Genomic DNA, 18,000 nt, shown 5'->3' with positions numbered 1-18,000 from the left:
GCCACTGTTTTGCTGCAAGGAAAGCTGTGTGGCCGGCCAAAATGAAGTTAAGGATGATGCCAAATATAGAAAAGCGGATCCGGATATTTTGAGTCGGGATAAGCAAAATGGAGGGAGTGGTAATGTGTGTCGATGTACTCTTTAAATAACAATTTCCCGCTGCCTTTGGGCTTGAGCCCGCATCCTGTCACGACAAGCTTCCTATGTAGATGGGCTGCAAAAGGAAAGCTGTCGTTGATGTCTCTTAAAGTGGGATAGTTGGGGCTGAATTGGTTCGTTGTCGTGGGATTTCAAACTCAATTAGCTTTAATTTTATTTTTTGTGGGGTCAAACTTCGAGAAAAATTCGTTGAAAAAATATGCATGTTCCACATAAATAACTTTTTTATTCAACGAAAATATTGTTTTTCTGTTTTATAATTTAATTTTTTTTTAATTTTTAAAAATTTACATTTTTATGCATTTTTAATATAAGCTAGTTGGTAAAGTCTTAATTGCTCCTGACCATGAGAATCAAAACTCTTTACAAGATTTGTGAAAAACCGTTCTCATTGTATGATTTGATTTGAATTTCAAATTTAATCTTTTTTTATCAAATATGATCAATTGAAAAAAAAATTATACAGCAAAATTTACCCAAACTTTATCTGTTTTTAGGAGCAAACCCATTTTTACCATTTTAAATTATTTGTAGAATTTTCTATAAATTTCTACAAAAGGTCAGATCTAGTCTAGGCAACCACATTTCCAGTCGCAGTTTCCAACAAACTGAACTTTCGCACTTCAAAATTTCGAGTAACAGCTAAAAAACAAGCGATAAACCTCGGCTCTTTTTGATCATTTTTGAAGAAATTTTAAATTTTCCAAGCCAGTTTGACAAGTCACAATAGTGCGATCAATAGCAATAATTTAGTGTGAAGTCCAAGTCAGTGAGAATTGCGCAATATTCAGATGGCAAATTTAAACGTTGCGGAAATGAAAAATACAATAATTCGTCGAAAAAAATGACCCAACACTTTTTCAATTTTATATATTTAGGTCCGTTGCAAATATTTTTCAAAGTATATGTCACCCCCTCCCCCTCCCCCACCACCATTCAAAATTCGTCCGAAACATCAGGCGTCAAAAAATTTTAAAGGAAATAAAAATCAAATCAACTCAAAAAAAATCTAAAATGCCTTTCAATTTTTATTTCCCCCTCCTCCCCCACGATTTTGGTCAGAGTCGAGGGGGATAAACTTTAAAAAATATTTCCAACGGCCTAATCGAGCCTAATACGACTTACAACGCAGGTAAAAGCACTTAATTTGTTTTCAGTTTATTTAACTTCAATCAATTGAAATTTTAAGTTAAAAAAAAATTCTGCCCTTAGATTTCTTGACCAGATTTTGAGTTTTGAAAAATATATGCAAGGTCGATTGTAAGCAGATATTTTTATGGAATTTAATTCGTTTCCTGTTTAATTATCAAAATCATCCATTTACTTGAAAAAATATTATAAGAAGACAAAAAAAAATTGTAAAGGTTTAGAAAAGGAACATGAAAACAATTGCCTTTTTCAAATGAATAAGCAAGTGTTCCATTAATACATTTTATAAATTTTGTTGAGAACATTTTTTTTCAATTTCAAGTTCTAGTTGTTTAGTGATAAAATGGGCTTTTTTGCAATTGATTGAAACAATAACAATATTTTAATTGTTTAGGTACCACAGCAATTCTCTACCAAAATCGGAAATGAATTTTATTTATTTTATTATTTTTTTGATTTTATTCAATCTGTGTTTTTGCCATTTTGTGTCATTGGTTCACCCATACAAGTCACTATACAATATTGACAGCTTAAAAAAATGGTACGTACATATTCGCAAATCTGTTTCTTTTGAAGGAATTTTCTGATCAATTTGGTGTCTTCAGCAAAGTTGTAGGTTGATGTTCAGAAAATAAGGTACACGGAAAAAAATCTTGCGGATTATTTTTAACTTACATTTATGTCACAAAAACTATGTTTTCCAAATAATGTATTTTTTAAATTTTCGTGATATTTTGATATCTTTTAGGGTGCCAAAACCCGCAACATTTGAGCCATAGAGAAGTATGATAAAAAAATTGTCGCAATAATATGTTTTTTTTTGGAAAAATAGTGATCATTCCCGATCGGCCATTTGGCGGCCATGTTTGTTTTGGAAAAAAACATTTAAATCTTGATTCAGAAGTTTTTAATCAAAATATAGTTTTTTTTTTTCGTGTTGTTTGTTAAAAAAAAATTTACAAATAGTGATTATTTTTCCATTTAAATTTACTATTGCTGGACCCTGAATTCAGAACCATCATTGCCAAAAAAGTAAAAAACACCATCTACCACCTTAAGTATCTTGTTTCCGAGATATAGCCACCAAAAATTTGATTTCAGTGAAATATATGACGGTGAATTTATTATTCAAATTCAAAACTTATCAAAAGTTATCTAAAATTATACATTGAGTGGTGTCATTTTATTTGTTCTCGCCTCTTGTTGTTTAGAGATATTTTCAAATAAATTTTTCAAGCTTTTCTGATCTTGTCATATAAAAAATAATTATATTTATATAAGTTTATTTAATTTGAATCACTTTGTTTTTCATTTCAGCTCGAAATCACAACAAAGAACAAAAAAACTTATTTTAATTCCCTTTAAGCAATTTAAAACTTGTCGTCCTTGTTTAGATTGAAGAGCAGATTATCAGCTTTTGATATGATTGAGTTAATTCTATGATTTTCAACTTGAAAAACAAAACAAATGTAATAAAAACATAGATTTTATGACTGCTTTATAAATTTCCCGGGATTCCAAAAATATTGTTCCCTTTTCCCGGGAAATTTGGACGCTCTAATAGTAACATAGAAGTTTTCCAAGTCTAACCTAAACATCCCTCTTTTTTCGAATGCCGATGTCTCAGAAACTAATTGTCCGGTTTTCAACATCAATAAATTAAACAATTGTGGAATTTAACGATATTTCCGAAAACAATATTTTAATGTTTTTTAATCAAGATTTACATTTCAAACGGGCGTAAAATTGAATGTATGGCCCTTTTAAACTGTAAGTCTTGCTCAAAAAAAAAATAAAAAAACTGCAATTATTTCACTGAAATGAAAATTTTTGTGGTTCTACCTTAAAAATCTGTAAAGTAATTTTAGATTGCAAATTCCAATTTGCATAAAAAAATTTAGCATAGAATTTCATTTTTTTCCAAATCTAGCTAAGTTTTCAAAAAAAAAACCTGGTGGCAAATTTTTCAACCATACCGATGGCTTAAAAGTTGCGGGTTTTGGTCCCGTAAAACATATAAAAAAAAATCGATAATCAAAAATACCATGGGAAATAGAGTTTTTGTAAAAACAAAATTAATAAAGAAATCGGCAAGATTTTTTCTGTGAATCTATTTTTTCTGAACAGTCCTTATCAATACCTGAGCAATTCTCTACGAAATCGATATTTTTTAAATTTCTTTTTTTTTATTTTTAAATCCGGCTGAAACTTTTTTGATGCCTTCGATATACCCGAAGATGCCATTTTGTATTATTAGTTTGTCCATATAATTTTTCATACAAATTTGACAGCTGTCCATACAAAAATGATTTATAAAAATTCAAAAATCTGTTCCTTTTGAAGAAATTTTATGATTGATTTGGTGTCTTCGGCAAAGTTGTAGGTATGATTAAGGACTCCACTGAAAATGAAATTTTGATGATTTGTAATCTCACTTTTCGTCACAAAATTTGATTTGCAAATAACTCTATTTTTATTTTATTTTTCTGATATGTTTAAGGGACAATGGCAATGGCGTAATATTTTATGTTTATACCTTTTGAAATATTAGTCTTGATTAATACAAACGAAAACATTGTTTTCGAATAGATCGGTAAATCTCACAAATAGTTTCATATTTTAACATTGAAAATCGGACAATTAGTTGTTGAGATGTCGACATTAGAAAATGGTGGTTTGTTTTTGTGAGACTTAGTAAACATCATTTTTTCCTGATTTTAAAGCTTTCCATGACATCTCAGCAACTAATGGTCGTTTTAACAAAGTTCAAAAAAGCAAATTATAGATAATTTTTTATAGCTTTTTAAAAATATTTTTATCAAAAGTGGACAAACATGGGCACTAATTTTATAAAATGAATAACTGCGAATATTTTCAAAAAAGTTACCGAAAGACAGATGCCAATTTGGTATGGAAAATTATTTCGACAAACTAATGATGCAAAATGGCTTCTTTAAAAAATTCCGCTGGATTAAAAACTACAAAAAAAAACGAATGACTGAAATCTCAGAGAATTGCTCACCTACAATTTTGCCGAAGACACCAAATGTGTCAGCAAATTCCTTCAAAAGTTACAGATTTTCAAATATATACGTATCATTTCTGTATGGACAGCTGCCAAAATTTTAAAATGGCTTCTTTGGTCATAGGGAAGACCCCCACATAGTTTGAGCCAAATAAAAAAATGGAAATGAAATTCATTTCCGGTTTTTGGTAGGTAATTGCTTATCATTTAAAATTTTCTCAAATTATATCAGTCAAATAAACCAATTTTTGAAAGTTTTCTCCATCTTCCCCCTTTATCCGATTTAAAAACAATTGTCTAAAATTCTGTCCAGCTCACCACTGCTTCAGGAATACGATGATTTTCGATAATAGATTTGGTATTGAAAGTACCTAAATTCCTCATTCAAACCCCTTTGGCCCCTTCCTAGACAACATCACCAGCAAAAAAAAAAAAGACCTAGAGCCCCGGGACCTCCAAAGAGCTAGATAATCGCTTTATCGTACCATTTCCGGGGCACAACCCCACTCTGACTCTTCTGGCCCTCAAAGACAATACTCGCGCAACTCCTCACCATCCCCCGGAAATGGATGGAATATTAGATTTCGCTGGCAACACTGAGCGTTACGACGTTGCTGCTGCTGCTGGTTTGGTTTTCGCGGTCACTTTGTACTTTATTATTACTGAGGTAACCGCGGCAAAGTGCTGCGGGACTTGGGCTTTTGAGGGGGTTTCACTGGAAAGAACGGTTGGATTTTGGTTTCGGTGAAGCGTTTTTCGGAACCTGGTGGCGCGCAGAGGATGGTGGTGAATTTTTAAGGTGACTGTAAAAGTATTCACGGTATGCTGCTCGAGATTGCACCGGAAATCGGTTTGAGATGGTTTGGAGAGATAAATGGAGTCGTTTGGGAGTCGCCTGGGAATAGAGTATTTCTCGATCTTCATAATTAAAAAAGTTATTTTGTTCTAATTGAAATTCAATTGAAACCAATTTGGAAATTTGAAAGCGGCTAAAATTTCATAATATTCTTTATTTTGGCTCGATTTTAAACATTTCAATCCTTTACTGTTTTGTTAAGATTTATCTCCAGTAGTTTCCCACAAATCATCAAGCGGATGCATTGTTCTAAAAACAGAAGCATATCTCATTCCAATTACAATCCACACAAAGAACAAATTCCAGCTAAGCAATTCCAGCCCCGCCAACATCATTGCAGATATGTCCTCATGAAGGGAACAAAACCCGTCACGAGCTGTTTCGTTTTTCGCAAAAAAAAACCGGACTCCCAGCTCACCCAACCGCGATCCAAACGAAACAACCCCAAGACGAACGGTTTCACCGCCAGCAAAGAAAATGGCGACCTGAATTTGTCACCAGAATAAATTGCACCCACATATATGTCGGTGGACCGACCCTCACTCCCTCCAAAAATTATTGTTATTGTGAGGTTTTCGAAGCACAGCAATTTGGACATGCTGCGCAGCAGTGTTGCCAGCAGCGAAATGTTTCTCCATTTCAGTTCGGAAGTCCATGCTTTGTTGAAGGGGTTTTTTTCGCACAAACTGTGGTGAATTTGGTTTTACATTTCCACGCTTTGGACAGAGTTTCCTACTCCAAGTTTTGGGTGGAGGATTTTCCCGTTGGTTTTTGTGTAAAACTCAACGCATTACAAAATTTGTGCGACAATTGGAATGTTTCTTTTTAGGAAAAAAGTTTTAGTAACTTATAATAAAAAAATCTAGACGTTTTTTTGAAAAACAAAAAAAAAATTGAAGTTATATTAGAACTATTTTCCCTAAAAAACCGCTTGCTAGTGAACAATCCTACAGGGCGTTTACATCTCTCACTGCTATAGTAGAGCAAACATTGTCGAGCTGAATGTCCAAAATGGGACAACCAGGAGCTGAATTTCAATCTACGAGCTGTCACTCAGGCGTTTTTATCAGCGCGGGAAATGCCTCAGCTCATAAAGCCTTAGCCTGGGTAGAGTTTTAAGTTGTGATTGCATGTTTTCAAAATTTATCAATTCTGGAGTTTTTTTTTTAATAAAAACTTTATAGTTGTTTACAGCAATCAACTATTCTAATATCGTATCGTATTGCATGCTATCTTGTGACAACGAACATTCAGTATTTTCCAAGAAAATCGATGTTTAAAGTTTAATTGATTTTTTGTTTTTTTGAAGAATAAAAGTTACAATATTTTAAGTAGCCAATCTTAATGTTAATCCTTTAATTATTGTTAAGTAGAGATTTTAAACAGATATAACTTATGTTTATTAATGTTAAGTTTTAAATTTTAATTTTGAAAATTAGTTGCTATGCTTCAATTATGACTTTTTAATTTTATTTTTATGTCAGAACAGTTAAAAAAAATATTTGAGGTTTTTGAAAAAAACTCACCCAATTTTTATGATTAAAAAAAATTATTTGATTTCGAAGCGTAGGTATTTTAAATTTAAATCGTATTGAGGCTAAGTGCCGTAAATTTAAAGTATTCAATTTAAAAATTGTGTGTTATTTAGAAATTAAAAATCTAAAAAGTAACATTTGGTAGTGTTTTTGTCCTTTTTCAATAATTATTTTGATATTTCAAATGTGTTTTAACAATAGCAATTCTCTAAGGTTTCGGTCATTCGTTGTTTTTTTTTGTTTTTAAAATACGACTGAAACTTTTAAGGTGCCTTCCGTGTGATAAAAGAAGCACTTTGCATCATTAGTTTGTCCATATAATTTTCCATACAAATTTGGCAGCTGTCCATTCAAAAATTATTTATGAAAATTCAATAATCTGTATCTTTTGAAAGAATTTTATAATCGGTTTGGTGTCTTGGGCAAAGTTAAAGGTATGGATAAGGACTACTATGAAAATAAAAAAGATGGTACAAGGTTGAAAAATATATATATTGGTGATTTTTTATTTCAGTTTTTGTCACTGATATGTTTGAGGGGACATCAAATGCCAACTTTTCAGAAATTTCCAGACTGTGCCCAAAATCTTTGGCCGAGTTATGAATTTTTGAATCAATACTGATTTTTAAAAAAATCGAAATATTGGTCGCAATATCTCAGCAACTAAAGGTCATATCAACAAAGTTCCAAAAAGCAAAACATAGAGAATTTTCTTAACTTTACAAAAATATATTTTTTTCAATAGTGGGTAAACACATTGGGCACTTATTTTAAAAACTATCTTAATCCACCTATTTTGTTGGTGCCTTCCTCACTCTTTTCGAACAGTGGGTGACATGATGGGACACACACATTTGAACACAAATTTCATTTATTTTTTAGATCCGGAATAAAAAAAAGTACACAAATATCACTTAAGTGGTAATAACTTGAGACAGGGTTGCCAGATCATCAATGTTTTGGACTCATTGGAAAGGTCTTTCGATTACCTTACCAACGATGGGTTGGTTGATAGATCCGGACATAGTTTACATACATTTATGTGAGATCCGGATATTTGTGAAAGCTCATTTTTATACATAACTTTTGAACTACTTATCGAAACTTCAAATAATTCAATAGCGACGTATGGAACCCTAAACCGAGTCTAATGCAACCGGTTTGACCTAAATCGGTTCAGCCAGTGCTGACAAAACTGAGTAAGAATTCACACACATACACACACACATACACACAGACATTTGTTCAGTTTTCGATTCCGAGTAAATAGGTATACATGAAGGTGGGTCTACGACGTTTCTGAAAGAATTTCATTTTCCGAGCAGGATTATAGCCTTACCTTAGATGAGGAAGGCAAAATGAATAACTGCGACTATTTTTAAAAAACTTAATTAAAAATGGCTTCGATTTTTTAAATCAGTATTGATAAAAAAGTTCTAAACTCGGTCAAAGTTTGTTAGCACATTCTGGAAATTTATGGAAAGTTTGCATTTGATGTCCCCTTAAATCTATACACAAAACTAATTTAATCCACTTATGTAGTAGGTGCCTTCCTCACCCTTTACAAACAATGAGTAATATAAGTGCACACATCGTCGCCGTCGTGCTAACTTGTCGTACGTGCATTTTGGGCCAAATTGAGTTAAGAACGCCATTTTGTGTAGCTCACAATTCCACAATCCAAAAAAATCGATTTCAATCCTGAGATATTTTACAAACACTGAAAAAACTCTCTGCAGTTTTGTCACTTTAGATATGAAAAAGTTCCAATCTTGACACGGCCTTAAAATAGATGTAAGTGCGACAACTGGCCAAAGGGATCTCAGGTCATCGCGACGTACGACAAGTCAGCACGATGGCGTTGAAATGTCTTGGAGGTTTTAAGTAAAATAATTTTCAGGAACAAAGTAACGAAGTACTTTAAAAGACTATAAAAATAATCACTGTTTTGGAAATCGAATAGAAAACACTGACTCTAAAGCTTTTCCATCAAATAATCAACGATTATAAAAATCTATTCTTTGGAACTCAACATGCACATTTTGTCCATCACTAAATACAAAAAAATCAAGGTGTCACGTTTAAAATGTTTGAAACTGACAAAACACATATTGTTTTTCTTAATATTTACTATTTTTCGGCTAAAATTTGAATGTGTTGATTTTCAGGCAAACTATGTTGATATCGTTGCAAATTATCGTTGAACAAATCTTAAGATTTCAGTATCGAAAAGGACCTAATAAAAAACTGTATAAAAATAGGATTTTAATTTATTTTTCAAATATAATTCAACCGGTTAGCATTTTCTCATAATGTATATGTCCCACGCCAATATGATGGATGGTGATTATCATTGCAAATCAATGTATTTTACCTGTAGATTTTAGGTTTTTTTTTCCAATTTTAGGTGTTTTCATATATTTTGATGGAGGCGCACGATCTTTCATAAAGCTTCGTTTTAGGTGAAGTTTCAAGAAATATCGCGCGCCTCCTTTTAAATGTATAGAAAACTTTAAAATTTTAATAAATCAAAAATCCCTGGGTAAAATATTTTCTAGGTCACGGATATTTGAAAATGACCATCCCCCTCTTCGTCCAATCCACGAAGAAAATTTGTAGGTATATTAATTTGCAATAATAATGTCCTTCAGCCATGGCGTGATGTCCATGTACGTTTTAATAAAAATCAATGGAGCATTAAAAAAAAGTTTCGTTTAAAATTAGTAATTAAAAACCAAGGTGACTATCAAAGACACTGTGCTTCTTATAAATGTTAGCCTTAAAGCGAGAAAATTTTATTGGTAGGTTTCTTTTAATGATTAATTAAAATAAAAACAACAATTGAATATCAAAATTATTAAGCTTTGAATAGATGAAATATAAATTTAGGGTTCAGTAAATAAATCAAAATTTACTTACAAAATCGTTCTTCTAATTTTTACAACTAGAAATATTTTTTGATTTCTGTTTCAGTAACGTATAAAACTTGTAACCTAGAAACTTTTTTTCCGTTTTGTGAATCGAACTTACTTTCCTTGAGAAATACATGTCACTTAGAGAGTATTTAAACGATCAAAAATATCATTGTTTTCAAAATAATAGTTTGAAACCTTCAAAAATATGTAGAATCGAAGTCGGAGCCAACCATTTGTTAAAAGCTGGAGTCGGAGTCGGTTGAAGAGAGAGACTATTTTTGTTCAAAGTATTGCATCAAATTTCCCGGTAATCGAGAGTTTCCTGCTCGTCATCTTCTAGGTTCACTGCTTGTACATATTGCTGCAATTTCTGGTTTGTATGCAAGTGCGATGAATCACCCTTATTTCCAGCTTTGGAGAAAAAAAAACATTCGGCTCTGTCTAAATATTCTTAACATAAATCACACACTTTCGCTCGAGTTGAGCCTACGCAGTCATTCAGTTTTTTTTTAAAGAAAACTAGAAATTCTGTCATAATGCATAAGTTTCAAAATTACTGAGAAATTTTCCTGGCTATTCGTTTTACTTGGAGACGGTTATTTTAGGGGATTGTGCACTCGTCATGTTTATTTATGATTATCCAAGTCCAAGTTTCCTAACCTAAACATTATAAAAACACCATGAAATTAAAATAATCAAATTTGGCCCCAAGGTTCAAAAGTTTTGGCGCACCCCTGAAGTTATCAGTATGTCCTTAAGTTGTTAATAAACTGTGCAAATTTTCATAGTATACGGAGAAAAAAGAGTTCCCAAAATCGTAAACATGCGTTCATGAAAATGGGAACCACGAACAAAGGGTCCCATCCCATGGTACGTTTTTTGATATCGGGAACTCTTTTTTCTCCGAGTACCTACTAAATTTTGTGACACTTACTTGAACACTTACTTTGTGCCACTGAAATTGAAAGAAATGCCTCAACACATTAAACTAAATATATCAATGCCTCTGTGCTCTCTTGTACTAAGCTTGCAGGTTTTCCTATCAGCATTAGTTCAAGAGAGCACAGAGGCATTGATATGTATTTCGCATCAGTAAAGCTGCTTAGTTTGAGAGTTAAATCCAATCTAAATTACTCAAAAACTATACACATCTGTGAACTGATTGCACAATTATCACCATCGTCTAACATCCACAATTTTTCTTCAGGTGAACACCCCGCGGCGATGCAGCACAACGCCGGCTGCCGGACCACCGGATCGCTTCTGGCACCCCTCGCGAGTCTCTTCCGGTTGCAGAAAAGCATCCAGAGCTCGAGCACCAGCTGGTGGTGGTGGTCCACCGAGATGACACTTGCCGTAGTCCAACTGGCCACCCTGGTGCTGGTCCACCTGGTGGCCACTAGTGGCAGCGGCAGCACCATTTGGCACCACCCGACGCGGGACTCGAGATGAAAGTGGCCCCCTCGAACGGTGGATCTTAGCGTAAGCGGAAGACGAGGTAGTTCCGGAAGTAGTCGTTGTGATGACGTTTGCTGGAGGAGGGTGGACCGACGGGAGGTGGTGGTGCTATGAGGAGGGGGAAACGTCACCGAAGGGAGCTTATCGGTAAGGTAGATGTTTTTTTGTTGTTTTTCGTTTGGAGAATATCTCTGAAGTTGTAAATATTCGAGAATGTGAGTGAACGCGAGCGCGAAGGTAGTTTTTGCCCCAAAACCAACACAAAGAAATAAAAACATAAATAAATCAAACTGTAATAGTCGTGGAGCGAGTGTGTATGTGCATGTTTGCGAGAACGAAAGAATTTCCAAAACAAAAAACAAGCAGAAATTTAGCTGTAAGATACAATCAGAAACAAGATTTAGTTGTAATCTAGAACACAATTGTAAAAAGCAGAGAAGCACTTAAAAATACACACACTCACTCACATACTGAACACAGAATAAACGAAACAACACACAAACACGCAGAAAAAGAGCATCCATTCTCACAGACCACAGAAGCGTAAACGAAACGAGGGGAAAAAAGAAGCAGTCGCAAGTAATGTAGGGAAGGAGAAAAAAGCGCTCTCTTCAAAGTTAAGGGAAAACGGGAACAATTTCTCCTAGCAACGAGAAGCCCACGATATTTTCCCCGAAAGAAAAAAAAAGAAGAAAGTTTAATAGCGTTTTGTACCAGCCAGGGAGAAAAAGGAAAAAGAAGCGTCCTTTCTTTGGACAGTGTAACCTGTCAAGGAAAGGAGATAAGGTGGGATCGGACAGGTGACTGATGGGATGGTGGACGGGGTCGTGCGGTGATGGGATGGCCCCTTAAGTGATTGTTGGAGGGATTTTTGGGTGTTTCATAAATTTTAGTTGCTTTATTTTTTTCTTTTGTTCTGGCATTTATTTTATTTTAAATATTGTTGCGCTCGCGGTATGTATTTTAATATTATTAAACCAATACTAAAAATACTTCTGTCTTTCTTCAAGAGAAATTTGAAGAATTTACCTTTGAAAAAAATTATCTTCCGTCAGCAGTGGTGAAATTGGGTACAAGTTTAAAAAATGGTCGCAAATTAAAGTTACGATCGTGGTCCTTTTTCAAGGATTAAAAATCAGATTGATCAAAGTTTAAAAAATAATAAATCAAAGAGCGAATATCGAAAATCAACAGATCGAAAATCGAAATATTTTGACGACTTTTCAATCTAGATGCCTAAACGCCAGAGTTGCCATGTTGAGCTGCGAGCTATATGAAACAAGATTATTACAAATTCGAAAAGAACACCAAAATTCCCATGATTTAATAAGCATTACGATTGTCCACAGTTGAGTAGCAGAAAATGTTTGTCTCAAAGTTCTGTCGCTTTGACCAAAGTTTTAAAAAATAAGCATAATATTCGTCAAAATTTAAAATCGTGATCTAGTTCAGTGGTCCTTAGCCAGCTCAATCCCGCGGGGCCATTTTAACAATTTGCTTCAGATTCGCGGGCCACATGTGAAAATATAATTCAAAATTCCTTTAAGTTGTAGATTTTTTTACATGACTTATTTAAGTTGTGCAAAGATATTTGGATTGAAGTTTTGAAATAGCTTGAAACATTTAGCCTCTTTTTACAATGTTTTCTTTTGAAATTAATTTTGAAACTAACATTTTTCAATTTCGATCTTGAATTTAAAACTTATGGATACATATTTTTTGTTGTTGCTTTGAAATCAAGATTGTGATTTATTTTTTTCAAAAGTGGGTTTTTTCGTTGAACATGTTTGAAAGATTTTTCAATCACTATTGAAGGGCTCAAAAAAGTACATTTTCAGTATATGAATATTCCAGTTATATTTTACCAAGCAAGCAGTGCGTGATAAAAACTATTGCTTCTGAAAAATTGAAAAATTGAAAATATTCTTGTGCATTCTATTTTTACACAATAAGTGAAGTTGAATAAGTGTTCAGAAGCTTTTTGAACCGATAACTAAACGAATTTTAGATCAATTAGTTCTACGTTTTGTGAACTGTTTTTTTACATTTTTTATTTAAGGATGAGATACTGCAAGAACAATCATGAAATTTAAATAAATTAACATTTTGTTATGAATAAAATTTTCAATTAATAATGAAACGATACTTATTAGAACTAGTATGTCAAGCGTCATGTCACAAATCATAATTATTTCATACGGAGATATTGAAAGGAAATAATAGAAAAATGTCTTCCATCTGATTTTAAGGACCACTCCAGCAAAGCAAACAAAATTTCCAAATAATCCATGTCTTAATCAATGGTTTCTTTAAATTTGCAAAGCTTTAGTTGTTTTTGGTTGAATTTTATTGAAAAAATACACCTAATTTAAAATTGGTTTACAAACCGATTATGAATATGAAATTCATTGAATTTTTTTTCAGTATTCTTAGCATATCTATTTAAAAAAAAACTGGAAGTAACACAGTTAAAAGCATCTCTGAGTTTCAATAATATTTTTCAAATGAATTTTTGGCAAAAAAAATCTTGATTTCGTTTTTTTTTAAATTAGTTTAAGAGAGGTTTTAAAAATAATCCATAAAAAGAGCATTAAGCATCGTTTTGCCACATTGTCCCTTGATATATGGAGGTCAATCTTGGCCATAACTTGATGTATTTGATTGTGATTTCGATATTTTGCAGAAAGATCCACACAGAGCCCAACTTGATGTTTAGAATAATGAAAGTTTTTTTTTTCTAAATTAATGGCATCCACATTCAGAATCTAAGTTTTTCAAATTAAATAAAAGTTTTAGTTATTTTTCTTTAATTCAATTACTTTTAATTTAATCATTTTATAAAGCAAACTTGTTAATGATGTTACTAGTAAACATGACATGAAGACTACTAACTGGGCCGGATGCCATAGCAATTTTAGAACCAGCTCAAGGGCCACATTGAAGACCTCGGTGGGCCACATGCGGCCCGCGGGCCACAGTTTGGTGACCACTGGAGTAGAAGAACTTTGGAGGAAGGTTAACATTACGCCCAAGTAACAAGCAAAATGCCTTTACTTCTTAACAGGTTTTATAAAAGGTTTGAAATTTGCTTTTCTGTTTTATGAAAACATTGATCAAAACTTGCTGGGTTTATGATACGAAAGTTTTAAAAATATCTTTAAGAATACTTTAAGAGCATGGAAAATAGTTTTATATCACACTTCATTGTTTCTCTTAAAGCTATCCCAGAGAGGTTATTTATAAGACTTTTAAGCATTGTCAAAACTGCTTTGAAACTAAATTAAAACTACTCTGTTCTATGAAAGCATATTTTCAGATTATTTGAACTTGATCTGTCAAATCACATTTTTTTGTACAGTCAGTCGGTTTAGTGTCAAAGAAAGTTTTACCAAAATTTGTGATCCCGGTAAACAAGTGATACTTTTCGCCCGTTTCCGGCTCCAGCGCGGATGTAACGGAGTACACCTATCCGAGGGTGATCGAGTACATGCCGATTTGGTCCATTGACATGCATGGGCAGTAGATGTTTTTTTCCGGCACGTGTTGATCGAGTAACACGAGAATCATCATGGGCGCCGATTCCGTAGCTACCGTGAAGCCGACGCGCAGAATCGACAAGCTACAAATCATCAGTTAGGCCATCCGTTTGTCCGTCAGAGCCTTTCGAGGATAAGCTGGATAAGGCATTCCGAGAAGCGGATAAATTCGTAGCGGAGTGCTAGTGTTTTAACGTTGGTCTAGTGTTGTTTATTAAAATCAGTGTTGTTGTGTCGACGGTAAATTCCTTTATGCGAGGAAAACTTATGATGATCCCAATCAAATAAATGAATAAAGAATATGAAAAAAAAATGTATTTTGTTTTTTATCCAACGATGAAAAAATAACCATAAAAAACGTTTTGGATCTACCTCCTGCTAACTAAAATTCGCATGCGCTACGGTCGCAGTACTACGCCTTTTGCTCTTGGTTAAAATCGCCTTAAAGCTCAGTGCAGTCTACATGTTCTTGCTTAATCTTGAACAAGAGCTTCGCAAGAACAAAGCTCTTAAAGTTTCTTGTACAAGACCTTCTTAAGAAAAATGGCCCTAATAACTGCTTTGAGTAAGAGAGAATAGTTTTTATGAGTTCAGCCATATTAACACGAAAAAGCAATGGCCAAAAATGGAAGCCTTGTTGATTGTTTAGAAAAAAAAAATTAATCGGTCCATCAAAATAAAAAATCGATGCAATTTTGAACGATTCATGCCTTCGATGCATATTTTTTCGAGGTATCTAAGAAAACTGACCAGTGAAATTTTGATGGCAAGAATTTTTCAGTTAGAACGGCTGCGTAAAGTCACAGTAATTTATTATTTTGATATTATTTTATAGTTATCAATATAATTTTATCTTTTTTCATTGGCCATTTGTGATTTATTTCATAAAGAATTATTGAATTTAACGAGATTATAATTAGAACTGATTTTCCTTCGACAAATCAATTTTATCTTCAACGAGAGAAAACATCTTTAATGAAAGTTTATTTCAGTCTTGAAAACCTCTTCTGTGCGGTTATAAATTTAAGAAGCTTGAGCATAAGTTTTATTTAAGCAATTAAATACACCTGCAGAATGTTTTAAAAATCAATGTCTATGCTGATGAGTTTTAGATGACTCCTAATAAATGGTCATGATAACCTCCTAAAATAGTCCACTTTGCTCTTAAATCAGGTTTAATGCTGATTTATTGTTGTCCTGGAGATAAAATGGCTTTATGGTCATTTTTAGCTAAGATAACTTCAATCTCTCCTCAAGATAGGTACAAAACTGAAAAAGTTACTTGGGCGTTATTGCGCGATAAGTGCAAAGGGGAATGAAAACTATTTAAAGATTTTTTCAATAACAATTGATCTTTTGGATTTAGATAAAGCTAACAAGTAAGAAATAAAGTCTATTATCGATTGACTTTTGGAATTTTTTGCTAAGTTGCCTTTTTCATTGGAATTTCTGAGATCCGAATTGAAAACGCGAGAATGAGGTTAGATTGCTTATTTTGAAAATCAATCAAATTTAAATTTTTTTGAGACAAAGTTTTGCTTTTATAGTAAAAGTGACTTTAAAAAACATTAGTCCACTTGAATAATCAACTTTTTCAATTAATTCATTCGGTTTTGATTGATTGAAAAATTTCCAAATTTTGAATCAGATAGTGAACAGGTTCAATCGGCCATCACACATATATTTTTGTTTATATCAATTAAGCTCTTTATTTCTTACCTTAAAATAGTAATTTCAAACCAGTTTGATTTCTTTAGGATATAATATAATATATAGGACATCACCCCAAGTTTCATCGTCCTCTAGTGGGGGGTAATTTTGACGTTTTATCGTCTATCGTGTGGGGCAGTATGCACCGGTTAAAAGCAGTTTTCACTAGTCACCACTAGATGACACTGCTGTGTGTAGGCTAAAAAAATAAATTAGAAATACTTTTTTTTAATGCTTTTAGACTCATCTATCCATAGAATAATTAAGATTTGGCAAAAACTATACAACTCAACATTTACAATATCAATAGGTGGAGAGGGGGTAATATGCACCCCCGGGGCAAAATGCACCCCCTGCTTTTCTCGATATTGGGAAGAATTTTCTTGGGAAAAATCAAAGAAATTTGAAGCTTAACATTGTCAAACCACGGAAGAAAAATTTCACCAAAAGCATTTATTTATTTTGTAAGTATTGATTTTTATAGTTGCTGCCATAATAATCATAATTCTATGAATAGATGAGTCCTAAAACATTAAAAATGTATTATTAGTTGAATTTCATGCATAAATCGTGGTCGGGGCAAAACGCACCGCTGTGATGCTCCTATGTAAACAGCGGTGTCATCTAGTGGTGACTAGTGAAAACTGCTTTTAGCCGGTGCATTTTGCCCCATTGTTGTAGTGCATTTTGCCCCAATTTTGTGGTGCATATTGCCCTGCATGATTGTTTGGAATGAATCAAAAATGTTTTTAGAAATTTGCTATTTTTGAACAATTTTTAAGGTTTTCAAGACTTTTTTCACATGAATGACGAAAGAATAATAGTTTGTTTTAGAACATCTACAAAATTCTTCCACAGAAAATCTTTTATGGCTGAGATATATCCAAATTTTTATAATGGTCTTTTCTACATATTTGTAGAACATTATTACAGTCTAAAAAATAACCCTGCAAAGTTTGAAAAAAACACGAAATTTTGAAATTAAAAATTTTCAAAACAATTAGTTAATTATATTAATTTTGTTCTAAATGAAAAAATGAGCCTTCTATGTCAATGTAGATTCGAAAAGTACATTAAATTTCTCATAAAATGACATGTTCCAAATTTTTTTACAGCCTAGTAACGGAAAATGGAAGAGTTTTTAAAACTTTTTTAAGTGTTTTTTTTTTTGATAAATAATACGTTTTTTCGAAATTCTGAGTACGCCATCAAATCGGGCGTCTAATTTTTCATAAAAGTCCCTTAGACACCAAATTTCCATCTCATCATCGTTTCAGGTTGCAAATTATTGAAAAACACCTCTTTTTTCGCATGTTCAAAAATGCAAGGGGTCGTACCACCCCTCCGTCACGAGATATCAAAAAACGGACCTCGGATTCGTAATCAGGGACAAAAGTTACCCCTTAAGACAAAGTTTAACGCAAATCGAAGAGGGGTCGGGGAATCTTTTCCCGAGTTGGTGTGAGTTGGTAGTGAATAACCCATTTTTAAAAATACACAAAAATCAAAAACCGTAATTTTTTTTAAATGGAAAACTCAAAAATACCGATGTTTTTTTTTATTTGCTACAGCGTTTTCCATATTATTCTTTAACAAACAAGTATTTTGTGATTTTTTTTTTCTTAAAATAATGTGTATTTTGTGAAAATTTTGTATT

The 18,000-nt window shown here is 32.9% G+C and overlaps 1 protein-coding gene across 9 annotated transcripts in view; it reads left to right on the top strand.

Annotated features, from left to right (window-relative positions):
- The window catches only part of LOC6046162 (zwei Ig domain protein zig-8), a 187,066-nt gene extending 169,688 nt beyond the window's left edge, over positions 1 to 17,378 (top strand). For all 9 annotated transcript variants that reach the window (XM_038264950.1, XM_038264945.1, XM_038264949.1 and 6 more), the window contains one exon: positions 10,847 to 17,378. In XM_038264950.1, the coding sequence (XP_038120878.1) occupies positions 10,847 to 11,091 (245 nt within the window). In that variant the 3' untranslated portion in view covers positions 11,092 to 17,378. The remainder of the gene's footprint in view (positions 1 to 10,846) is intronic.
- Positions 17,379 to 18,000: the final 622 nt, after the last annotated feature.

The sequence above is a fragment of the Culex quinquefasciatus genome, chromosome 3 (assembly GCF_015732765.1).
Source record: "Culex quinquefasciatus strain JHB chromosome 3, VPISU_Cqui_1.0_pri_paternal, whole genome shotgun sequence".
In the NCBI taxonomy this organism is placed as follows: domain Eukaryota; kingdom Metazoa; phylum Arthropoda; class Insecta; order Diptera; family Culicidae; genus Culex; species Culex quinquefasciatus.
Note: the sequence above shows the minus strand (reverse complement) of the source record. Positions and strands in the feature narration are given on the sequence as shown.